The sequence below is a fragment of the Vigna unguiculata genome, chromosome 2 (assembly GCF_037176805.1).
Source record: "Vigna unguiculata cultivar grain cowpea cultivar isolate G323 ecotype 2 chromosome 2, ASM3717680v1, whole genome shotgun sequence".
NCBI lineage: Eukaryota > Viridiplantae > Streptophyta > Magnoliopsida > Fabales > Fabaceae > Vigna > Vigna unguiculata.
The window spans coordinates 10,265,453-10,277,677 of NC_140793.1; the positions used below are offsets into that span (position 1 = coordinate 10,265,453).

The 12,225-nt window shown below is 37.1% G+C and overlaps 1 protein-coding gene across 1 annotated transcript; it reads right to left on the minus strand.

Annotated features, from left to right (window-relative positions):
* Positions 1 to 4,144: 4,144 nt before the first annotated feature.
* LOC146888319 (uncharacterized) lies at positions 4,145 to 4,650 on the minus strand. Its single transcript, XM_085670047.1, has 2 exons — positions 4,625 to 4,650; positions 4,145 to 4,538 (listed from the first exon to the last, which is right to left on the minus strand). The coding sequence occupies exons 1-2, from the start codon at positions 4,648 to 4,650 to the stop codon at positions 4,145 to 4,147; spliced, it is 420 nt and encodes a 139-aa protein (XP_085526173.1).
* Positions 4,651 to 12,225: the final 7,575 nt, after the last annotated feature.

Sequence of the window (12,225 nt, forward strand, 5' to 3'; positions counted from 1 at the left end):
TTGTACTTTTTTATTTGCATAATTTATTCATTTTAAATGCAATTGATAAGTTATGTTTAAAATATTTCTAGATAATCAAATCTAAATTAAAAGATTTCATGAAAGAAATTATATCTTAAAATTGAAATTGCTTTAAATGTCAAACAATCATTTTAATCTATGTATAAAAATGTTTTATAAATAACTGACATAATATTTGATTTATCTCAATTATATATTTTATTACCTTGATTTATCTTAATTATATATTAATCTAACTTAATTATATATTTGATTTATTTTGATTATATATTTAATTTATTATTTGATTTATTTTGATTATATATTTGATTTATCTTAATTATATTTTGTATTTATCTTGATTAAATATGATTATATTTGATATTACTATTAATGAGTTATTACATAATTTGTTTCATAAGTTTCCTTTAGCAGAGAATTTTTTAACATTGAATAGAAGATAACATCAATACTTTTCTTTATCAAATACTCTATCATTTCAAGAAGGAAGTAATGAATTAAAGCTTCAAAGAATATATCTTAGCTTCATCAAAGAATCAAATCTTACAAATGAATGATTACAAGGAAGATTATCATAATATTACAACATTTTTTTAGTATGAAGATTCTTATGCACATTAATAGAAAAATAAAAATATTATGTTCTCAACAATTATATGATTTAAAGACTTAAAAGAATTATGTTCATGCAATTGCTAATTGTGATTCAGTTCCAATATCTACTATTAGTACCATTGCCACACCATCTTTGTCTTTGTCCGATGTTTACTACATACCTGGTCTTGCTATGAATCTTGCTTCTGTTAGGAAAATCTGTGATTAAGGATGTAATGTGTATTTCACTCCATCTGAATGTCTTGTACATGACCACACATCTCAGAAGGTGATTGCAATAGGTCGTAGGCAAGGTAGATTCCATATCTTAAATCAATTCAAGGATTCAATAGTTGCAACCTTATACATCAGAATCACAATAGACAGAATGTTATGGTTGAGGAACTTACTACTCTACACAGACTCATACATGAGATCTAGTTCCATTGCCACTAGGAAAACGTCCTATTGGATCTTATTGGGTATACAAAATTAAGACAAAATCAGATGGCTTAGTTGAAAGGTATAAAACTAGACTTGTTGCCAAAGGATATACCCAAGAATATGACATGGATTATAAGGAAACATTTGCTCCTTTGGCAAAATGACTATTGTTCATACTTTGATTGTTGTTGCTTGAATTTTTCAATTGAAGATTTTTGAAATGGATGTGAAGAAAGCCTTTTTGAATGGGGATCTACATGAGGAAGTATACATGATTCTACCACTAGGTGTATCTCACAAATCTGATGAAGTTTGCAAACTTTAAAAAACCCTTTATGGTCTTAAACAAGCACCTTGTGCTTGGTTTCAGAAGTTTTCTACAGTAATTATCTCTCTTAGTTTTGTTACTAGTTATCATGATTTTGTTACTTGTTAGGAAAACCAATTCATGACATATTTTGGTATGCTTATATGTTGATGATATTATTATTATTAGTGATGATTTTGATGGAATTGCATCTTTAAAAGATGCATTATCTCATCATTTTTGCTATGAAAGATTTGGGTGTATTGTGTTACTTTTTGGTTATTGAGGTTGTTTCTTCTTCCAAAGGATATCTTATGTCTTAGTCTAAGTATATTGTTGTACTATTTGAGTGTGCTCGACTTATTGACAAAAATATTGTTGATACTTCTCTTGAGACAATTGTAAGATATTCCCCACCGGATGGTGTTTCTTTGATTGATTCTACTTCATATCAAACTACTTTTGGGAGTATGGTTTATCCTATTATGACTCGTCCAAACATTGCACATGATGTTTATGTTGTTAGTAAGTTTGATGGAGCTTTAACATGTGGTGGCTGTAGAAACACCATAGGCAGCAAAAAATGGCAAAGAGACAAGTGTTTAAGGCTCTTGTAGCAATGGAATTTGGAGTGGTGAAAGAAGAACTAGACTAGAAGCTAGCCTAGTGGAAGGTGGCTAGAGGAAATGTTGTAAACCTCTAGCTTAGGTGCTCTCAAAATAATATAAGAATGGAGTAATCTCAACAAATCATTCTATTAGAAATTTAAAGAGTAAACTCTACAAAGTACAATAGGACTCCCTTTTATAGAAGTGGAAGAACAAGGGAAATACAACACGAAAATAAAGAGACAAGCCAAGGATCATGAATCCTAAGTTTGTAATAATTCGTACACTTTTTACTTTGTTTGTTAATATGATGAATGTTCTGTGTAAATTTATTGTCATTGATACCAATAGTATGTGTCGTAGAAGCGCGATTGTTGAATGATTATGTTATTGCGAATCCATTATAATTTGTTCGATATTTGCGTCATAAATCGCTTATTTTGGTAAGTAGTATGGAAGTTTTTAGAAAATAACTTAAAGATTTTTACGCAAACGACGTAATAGTTATGGTGGTCGACCCAGGCCGCCAACTTGTGGTAAGTGGTGGGAAACTTTAGAATTTTAATAAAATAAATAGTGCTCGTGATGAAGGATTAACTTGTTTCCTTTTAAGATAATTGAATATAGTGTGAGTTGATTAAGAAAGCTAAGTGAAATCCCCACTGGACATTAAGATAGCAAGCTATCTAGATGTGAAGGTTCCTTTCACAAAGCTCAAGAGAAGAAGATGATGGATTGATTCAAAACAAAAAGGAAATGGAAAGCACATAAACTATAGAAAACCAAGAACAATTAATAGAAGAAGAAAACATAAAATGGAAAGGAAAGGAATGGTAAAAATGTGAGAAGCACGCCACTACAAGGCTAGGCTAGAAGCCATGGCAACCTTGAAGATGAGTGGATGTGTGCCGCCACTTGCTATGCAAGATAAGGCTTAAAAGTATTCACTCCCAAGGGAGGAAACTCTCACAAATGGTTAAGACACAAGAGTGTTTTTACTTCAAAATGTTCAACCCTTTTACATGTCTAGGAGCACCCCTTATATAGAAGAGTTTATGGGTCTCTAAGCAAATAAAAGATACCTAAGGATGTCTCTACAAAAACCTAACCCTAGCTTCTAAAACTAGGTCAAATAAGGTTACAAAAACGAGAGACAAAAGAGCTAACTATGGTCTATGCAAGGCTAATTTCGTTCTAGCACAAAAGGAGAAAAAGAATGTGTGTCATATGTCTCCAAAAAGTGGCCAAAGTGTGCTAAAAACAAAGGAGACCAAAGGTACATAGGTACACTTGCTTCATGTCTTTTACTTTATGCTTTATGCCTTTACTTTACTCTCTCCTCCACATCATTTATGCTCCCCAATCACCATGCGCCACCTAGCATTGCTTTCTTACTCCTAATTAACCTACAAAGCAAATAAGCATAGATTAGCATGTTGCCTTAATTCAAGTCAACTATAGTCAACAAGTCAAACCTAGTCAAAGGTCAACAAGTCAACTAAAGTTGAATCAACTAAGTCAACTTTGGGAATTAAAAATAACAAACACAAATGAAAGGGATGAAGGATTAGTGAACTTCCTTTCTAAACATGCTTAGTCTTCTTAAGCATGTGCCTCCATCCTTGGTTGGGGTCAATCCTTCATTAGTTCGACCCACGACGCTTACTTGTGGTAAGTGGTGGGGAACTTAAGAATTTTAATAAAATAAATAGTGTTCGACCCAAGCTGCTTACTTGTGGTAAGTGGTGGGGAACTTAAGAAATTTAATAAAATAAATAGTGTTCGACCCAGGCAGCATACTTGTGGTAAATGGTGGGGAACTTAAGAAAATTAACCAAATAATTAGTGTTCGACCCAAGCCGCTTACTTGTGGTAACTGGTGGGGAACTTAAGAATTTAGCCAAATAAATAGTATTCGACCCAGACCGCTTACTTGTGGTAAGTGGTGGGGAAAAGAATTTTAACAAGTATATCTGCTGAGTATAGGATAAAGAACCCTTTGCTTTATTCATGAAGTTTTGGGTGCCTAGTTAAAAACTCCCTAGCCAAAACCCTCCTTAGAGAAAAAAGGTGAGGAAAAAGAGTACACCCAGGATTACAAGTATTCATTACATTGATCAGGCTAACTAAAGTAAAATTTTAGATGAGATACATTCCACGTGTTCGGTATCTATTCTCCTGATAGTTGCTCAAGCTTGTAAGCACCTACTCTTGCATCGTCTTGTATCTGATATGGTCCGTCCCAGATGGCTGAGAATTTGTCATCCTTTTTTCTTGCACTACTGGCCATTCTCCAGACTAGGTCCCCCTTGACGAACGTCCGTGGACATAGGTTCGAGTTGTATTTCCTGGTCGTCCTTTGTTTAACCGCCATGTTGCAGATTTGCGCTTTGTCTCTTAGCTCAGTTAATAGATCTAGGTGGGTGCATAGATTCTGTTGGTTTTGGTTTGGATCACATACTTGATGGCGTAGGGAAGGTTCACCAATTTCAACCGGTATCATTGCTTCTGCGCCGTAAACCAAACTGAAGGAGAATTCGTTAGTGGCGAATTGTGGGGTGCATCTATAGGCCCATAATACTTCCAACAAATCTTCTGGACAGCGGCCTTTGGCGCCACCAAATCATTTTCGCAACTCAACTAGTATTACCTTGTTGGCAGCTTCAGCTTGGCCATTGGTTTGTGAGTGTTCTACGGAGCTGGTGATGTGTTTGATTCCAAGACCGGTGTAAAATTTAGCGAGCTCCTTATCTATGAATTGTCGGTCGTTGTCGGTTATGAAAGTATGTGATACTCCATAGTGGCATATAATGTCCTTCCATACGAATTGTTGGACTTGTTGTGTTGTGATTGTGGCCAATGGCTTAGCTTTTATCCACTTCGTAAAATAGTCGATGCCTACAATAAGGAATTTCACTTGTCCTTTCCCTAGGTGAAGGGTCCTAGGATGTACATTCCCACTTCGCAAATGGCCATAGGGAGATTATGGAATGCAGTTGTTCCTGCTTTTGGTGAATGAGGTTACCATGTTTGTGACATGGTATGCATTTTTTTACGAAGGCTTGACAATCTGCCTCCATGGTTGGCCAAAAGTAGCCAGCTCTGAGTACTCTAGTGGTCATGGTTCGTGCGCCTGAATGGTAGTCGCATATTCCTTCATGTATTTCCCTAAGTACGTATTATGCTTGTTCCCTTGTAACACATTTAAGCAAGGGTTGTCTATACCTTCGCTTATACAGTTTGTCACCTATCATTGTATATCGTGTTGCTTTAGCTAGCCATCCTTTGTCGGTATTGGGTAGGGGTTGCCGGTTTTGAGATATTGGATGTATGGGGTTGTCCAGTTATTAGTGTGGCCTAGGTTGAGGCAGATGTTTGTTATGGATGGTGCATATAGTGTCTGCTATAGTAGGGACTTATGCCTTCCTTTGAGCTTAGTGCTTGCGAGTTTTGATAGGACATTTGCTCGTACGTTTTCACCTCTTGGGATATGCTGGCTATATACTCGGTCAAATTCGGATTGTATGACATTGCAGACCAGGTGGTAATATTGGAGGAGAGTTGCGTCTTTTATTTGAAACTCGTCGTTGAGATGGCCGATAGTGAGCTTGGAATCTGTTTTCCATATGAGGGTTTTTACACCAATTTCGCGTGCAAGTGAAAGTCCCACGAGGATGGCTTCGTATTCGGCTTGATTGTTGGAAGTTTTGAAGGCGAAGTGGAGAGATTTTTCAATCAGGATGTGGTTGGGGCCTTCTAGGACAATGCTGACACATGCGCCCTTTAGATTAGAGGAACCGTCAATATATAGCGTCCATTGGTCCTCCTCGGTGGTGTGTTGTAGGTCATTGACGAAGTCAAGTAGGCATTGGGCTTTGACGGGGCCATGTGGTTCATAACGGATGTCGAATTCAGAGAGCTCCACGACCCAGGATGACATTCGCCCGACAAGGTCGGGCTTTTGGAGAATTTTTTGGATGGGGTAATCGGTCTTAACAATGATATGGTGGTTTTGGAAGTTTGGGCGTAGATGTCTCGCTGCATGCACTAGGGATAGGGCAAGTTTGGTATCTGGTATCCGGATCTTGTACGATTTGACTGACGAAGTACACTGGGTGTTGAGTCCCAGCATATTCTTGGACCAGGGCGGCGCTGACCGTGTAATCTGTTACCGTGATGTATACCAGGAGCGATAGATGTATATCTAGTTTGTGAAGGACGGGTGGGGATGCGAGGGTGGTTTTAAGATTTTGGTAAACTTTTTCGTAGTCATCGTTCCAAGAGAACTTTGCGGATTTTTTAAGGAGCTAGATAATGGGTTGGGTTTGTTCGGCTAGTTTTGGGAGAAATCTGGATATGGCGGTTAGGCAGCCTATTAGGCGTTGGACTACTTTGACATTGTTGGGGTTGCCCATTTTTCAGGGTTGGCTTCAATGCCGCATTGTGTGAGCATGAAGCCTAGGAATTTGCCACGGTCGACGCTGAATACGCACTTTTCGGGGTTGAGTCTGAGGTTGTATTGTCGTAGTGCGGAAAATACTGTGGACAAGTCTTGTGCATGTTGCAGGTGGCTGGGTGATTTGACAATCATGTCATCGACGTACACTTCAACACACTTGCCCATCAAATGGTTGAACACCTTATCCATTAACCTTTCGTAGGTAGCGCCCGGGTTTTTGAGGCCAAAAGGCATGACCTTGTAGAAATAGTTAGTTTCGTTAGTGATGAATGCGATTTTGTTCATGTCGGTTGCGGCCATAGGTATTTGGTTGTATCCGGAATATGCGTCTAAAAAACTGAGTACTTTGTTGTCGGCTTTGTTAAGGTAGGCATCTCTGGGGCAGGCTTTGTTAAGGTCCGTATAGTTGATGCACATTCGCCATTTGCCATTAGCTTTTTTGACTAAGGCAACAACAACATTAGAGAGCCAGGTAATGTAATGGGCTTCATCGATGAACCCGGTGTCAAGTAATTTCTTGGCTTCTACTTTTGCTGCCAGTCGTCGTTCTTCCCCTAACTTTCATTTTTTTTTGCAAGATGTACCTGGCTTCTTTATATATTGACAGCTTATGAACTGCTACTTGAGGATCTACACCGGGTAAATATGCGGCTCACCAAGCGAAGAGGTCGGCGTTGGCGATGAGAGTGGGAGCCAGGATATCACGTTGTTCCTGTTGGAGGCCTGTTCCCAATTTGAGGGTGCAGCCATTGGAAAGCTTTAGACTTACAATTTCTTCAACTAGCTCGATGCGTGAGTCACGTCCTACTCTAGGGTCTAGGTCGTCGCCAGATAGAGCTATGTCGAAGTTAGGTGGTCGTTCAATGTTGTGGGTTTGAAGGATTGGTAGTTGAGGGCACAAGCTTGCCATATAGCACTCTCGTGTGAGCCACTAGTTATGGATGGGGAGGGGAACTTCATGGCTAGGTGTGGTGTGGAGACGACAACTCCTAGACTGTTGAGGGATGGACGACCGAGGAGGACGTTATATGATGTGGGTGCTTCCACGATAAGAAAGCGGATGGGGATGGTTTTGGTTTGAGATCCCTCTCGAAAAATAGTGTGAAGGTCGATGTATCCACGGGTTGAGACCTTTTCTTCAGAGAAACTATAGATGAGTTCATCATATGGAACCATGGCAGTGGGGGGAAGTTGGATTTTTTGGTAAGTGGTCCAGTAAAGGATGTCAACGGCTACCTTGGTCGATAAGCAACTTTTTAACCGCGTAGTTCTCGAGCTCGATGGTGATGACCATGGGGTCATCTTGTTGGTGGTCGACGCCATGGAAATCGGTGTCAGTGAAGGTTATGGGGGGATTTCGGCGTCTATGGTGGGAGTGGGTTATGTGGTTGATGGATTGAATATTACGAAGATGTGTATTCCTAGCTGATGAGGTGAAGACACCGCTGGTGAAGCCCCTTGAGATAATGTTAATTGTGCCGCGTAAAGGGGGATCAGCTTGGTTGACGTCAATGCGGGCTGGTTGTTGATCGGGGCGATTGGTTGGATTTGGCCAATTATCGTGACGAGTATATCGAGGGGGTGGCGGTTTTTGGACTGACATGGATGAGAAGGTCCATCTCTCTGGACAAAGTGGTGAAAATGGTCGGCGCGAACCAATTCTTCTATTTTATCTTGGAGTGATTTGCATTCGTCGGTGGTGTGGCCATTATTTCTGTGATACTTGCAGTACTTAGTCATGTCAGCGTTGGAGAGGCTCGAGGTTTTGCGTGGTGGTGGGATGACGTCGGCTTGGAGCGCTTCATCGAGAAGGCGTGACCTAGGCACGTTTAATGGAGCGTATCTGGTAAATCGTGGTTGTCTAGGCTCTTTGGGCCTAGATTCAGGTTATGGAAGTGGTTTGTTTGGGCCGGTGGTCGATGGGGTGTAGTCGTTGCAAAACTTGGTGTTGATTAGATTGGATTCTCTGGAATCATTCATGTGTACAATGTGAAATTATGAGATGTGTTATATTACAAATGTTTTCCTGTGTGTATGAATCTTGGGGATTGAATGGGAAGCATTCGATTACCATAACATGGTTAGGGTTTGGGGAATGATTCATTGAATTGATTTCTATAGTATAATAAGAACAAAATTTTGATTCTATGATTTTACTGGAAGACAATGAAGAAGGTGAGTCTGATGTGGTCTAGTGTTATGTAATTAACTAATTGGAATGCGCAAATTGGGGTTTTGAGAGGCAGTGCAGCAGCGACGATTGGTGCGCATTTTGGGTTCTATGTGAGTTAAGTGAAAATCCTATCATTTATAATTATGCGAAGGTGAAATCAGAGGCTAAAAGAGGGGGGTTAGAATAGGATTGAAAGTGAAACCTTGGGTTAGGCGTAGTATATATTAATTGAATGAGGTATTGGGAACCACTGTATTGGTAAATGAAGTGGTTAGGTATATTTGAGGTATTAAGAATAGTTACACATAAGGAAGGTGATTGGAATTGGTTGTTGGAAGTGGATTCATGTAGAAAGTGGGCGTTGGGAAATTCTAAAGCATTGGCATGAGTGGAGATGAATATACACTTGTGGTTTTAGATTATTGAATCACATACTACCCTAGGTGAAACCTTAAGTAAGTTGTGGGATAAGACGTATCATTAATTAAGGTAATACAAATCGTTGCGCTGCTAAGTACGTCAACAGGTTGAGATGCTAAACCAATAACTGGCACGTTACTGGTATAGCTCCTGGCGGCACGGGCAAGGCCGCCAGGCGACACGAGGGTGTCAACACCCAATTTCATCCGGGTGAATAAATTTATTTTCAAAAAAGTAAAAACAAATTAAAAAAAATATTTTAGTTAATGGAAAATAAAAAAAATGTGAAACAAAATTTTCTTCAAAAAATTTTAAACTTTAATTTTAGAAAAAAAAAAGAAAAAGAGAGAGATGAAAAAAAGAAAAAGAAGGAAGAACCTATTTTGTTATCACACTCCTCTTCATGAGCCCAACAAATCAACATATCTTCTACCTTTGTTCTGATAGAGAAATTAGTGATATGATTCTAATAATTAAAAGCAATATCTCTTCATATAATTAGAATCAATATTACTGATCTTGATCGATTTTGTGCTCTTGCTATGATTTGATCCCCATAATGTGTTGCTATCATGACCAATTCTTTCTTAATATTGTTCATTACGATTAAGGTTAGGATTGCATTGAGATTGCAATATGTGAATATAAATACGTAGTCTGTCATATGAAAAAGGACCGAAAAAAATATTCTCTACACTTCTCTAACTCTTTCCCATCACCACTCTCACATACACACCTCCTTTATTTTCTCTCTTTAAAAAAAACATATTGAAGGAGGTAGAAAAAAGAGAGAAGAAAACATTCTCCACACTCTCTCTTTCTCTCATTACCACTCACATAGACACCTCTCATTTTTATCTCTATTGGAAAAACAAACACAAAAATATTAGAAAAGGAAGCAAGAAAAAAAGAAAAGAGAAAAGTTGAGGAGATATTGAAATTTTTTGAAGGTACATCACTCTCAGTTCTTTCATCTTTTGATTTAGATTTTCCATTTCTCATTTTTTTTAATCATAAAAAAATATTTTTCCCCTTTCTATAGTGTTTGCCTGGCCACTCGCGTCACATGACATCCAATTTAACCTTTGTTTTTTTCTAAAAATATATATAGATAATTAAAAATAAAAAAATAGCATTCTTTGTTTACTTTTTGATATCTTTCTTGTTGCTCACGTCACAATAACATCCAAATCCATTTTTAAAAAAATTTAAAAAAATATGAAAAATTATAAAAGATTAAAAAGATAAAAAAAAAATCAAAGATTAAAAAAAAATTATTTTCAAGTGTTTGTCCGACCGCTCGTGTACAAAATAAAAAGGTTTTCAAAATTATAAAAAAAATTAAGTCATTTTCAAATAGTTTTTCATAAAGAACTACATAACCCTGATTCTCCATTGTAAATGGAGATACGTAGGAGCAAGGATTAATCCTTGTCGGGCCTAAAAAATAAAACAAATATTTTGTTTCTTTTGTACATCCTTTTATATTATTTTTTGGAAAAAATAAATATTTTGAAAAACCCCATAACTTTTGCACATTCAATTAAAGGTACCGTCTTAGGACGGGCGTTGTGGGGTGTTAATACCTTCCCCACGTGTAACCGACACCTGGACCCAAAATCTGGTTTTTTGCAGACCTTGTCTTCTCTTTTTGGTTTTTTCGTAGTTTTTCAAAATAGACTACAGTGGCGACTCCAAAACATTTTTTTTTTCAAATTATATTTTTGATTCACCATCCAATCGCGATTTCGGTTACAACATAGGGTAAGAGGGATTCCAGGCAGTGGCGGAACTTGGACAAAAAGTGTAGGGGAGCCAAATAGATTTGTTATATATAATTTTTTTTAGTTAGAAAAAAAGCTCTTCATCTTTTCTCTTCATTCCCTCTGCTTAAAATATAATAGTAGAATTCAAAAAAAATATTACTATCATTCATTAGTATATCATTCGTACCTTATCAATTTGATTGTGTGATATTGTCAAATTTGATGTCGTTTTTCTCGCATTGTAATGAATTTTTAAATTCATTATATTATAACTCTAAGAACTTTAGATATTTGTTTTTTATTGTCTTGAATTCTTGGTTCTCTTGAAAATTCTCAAGTTTAGTTAATGTAAATGCATTTTTTTCATCTTTATCACAAACCTACCTCTTTAAAAAAAAGAATCAATTTTTTTACTTTTTATCATAATCTTTCTAATATAAATTTATCTATCTGAAAAAAAAAATTTATATTCACAAATCACAATTATCACAATGCAAAACATAACAAAACTGATACCACTTTAATTAAATAAGCAACACCGTATGAATTCAAAAGTTTAAAAAAAATTACCATAGACAGCAAAAAACACAAAATCCCTAAATTTTACAATTAAGGATTATAATAATATGGGAAAAATTATAATTAGGGTTCATACCAATTTCATAAAAGAATCCCTAAAATCATAATTAGGGTTTTATTAATTTGGGATAAACATTCTAAAAAGAATCATAAATTTAACATACATAAATCATAATAAAATACTAACCTTGATATGAGAGATCATGCAATAATGTATACTTCAATCTCAATTTATGTGTTTTCCCACCTCTATTTCCCAATCTATCTCTTTGTATTAATTTCTCATAATTTACATGGTGGAAAGATCTTATAACGAGAACAAAAAATTCTAATCTCTTTTATAAATCAATGTCTCCATTAATTTTTTTTTATTTTATCTTTTATTATAATTTTTCATAATATAAATAATATATAAATATAATTTAAAAAATATATAAATATATATAAAAAAAATCAAAAAAAAAATTAGGGGAGCCACGGCTCCCCCCTGTCACCACATAGGTTCGTCCCTGATTCCAGGACTGAGTGGCGCCTGGCGGTGGGTGGTGAACCGCTAGGCGATAGCCGTGAAACAGAGGCTCTAGAGTAGGCCTGGCACCTGGCGACAAGGTTGTCTGCCAGGTAGGTCTGCATAGTAATTTCGCCTAGCGGCGCTTAGGCTACGCCAGGCGATATTGCTGCAGGTATGGGTTTGCCTGTGTTGTTTGTACGCATTGATGCGAACTTGGATCAGGAGATGGTGTGCCATGAGCAGGTAGGTTAATGGATGGTGGTGAACACGTGACGATATGAGTGGGGAGGTTCATATCCTGTTACTCCCGTGTGGGGATACGAGCGGGTAGGTTCGTATGTTC

Coding starts and splice junctions, on each gene's coding strand:
- LOC146888319 (XM_085670047.1), bottom strand. CDS start 4,650: ATGGCCAAGCTGAAGCTGCCAACAAG. Junction 4,539..4,624: donor AAGCTGAAGCTGCCAACAAG/GTAATACTAGTT, acceptor ATGGGCCTATAG/ATGCACCCCACAATTCGCCA.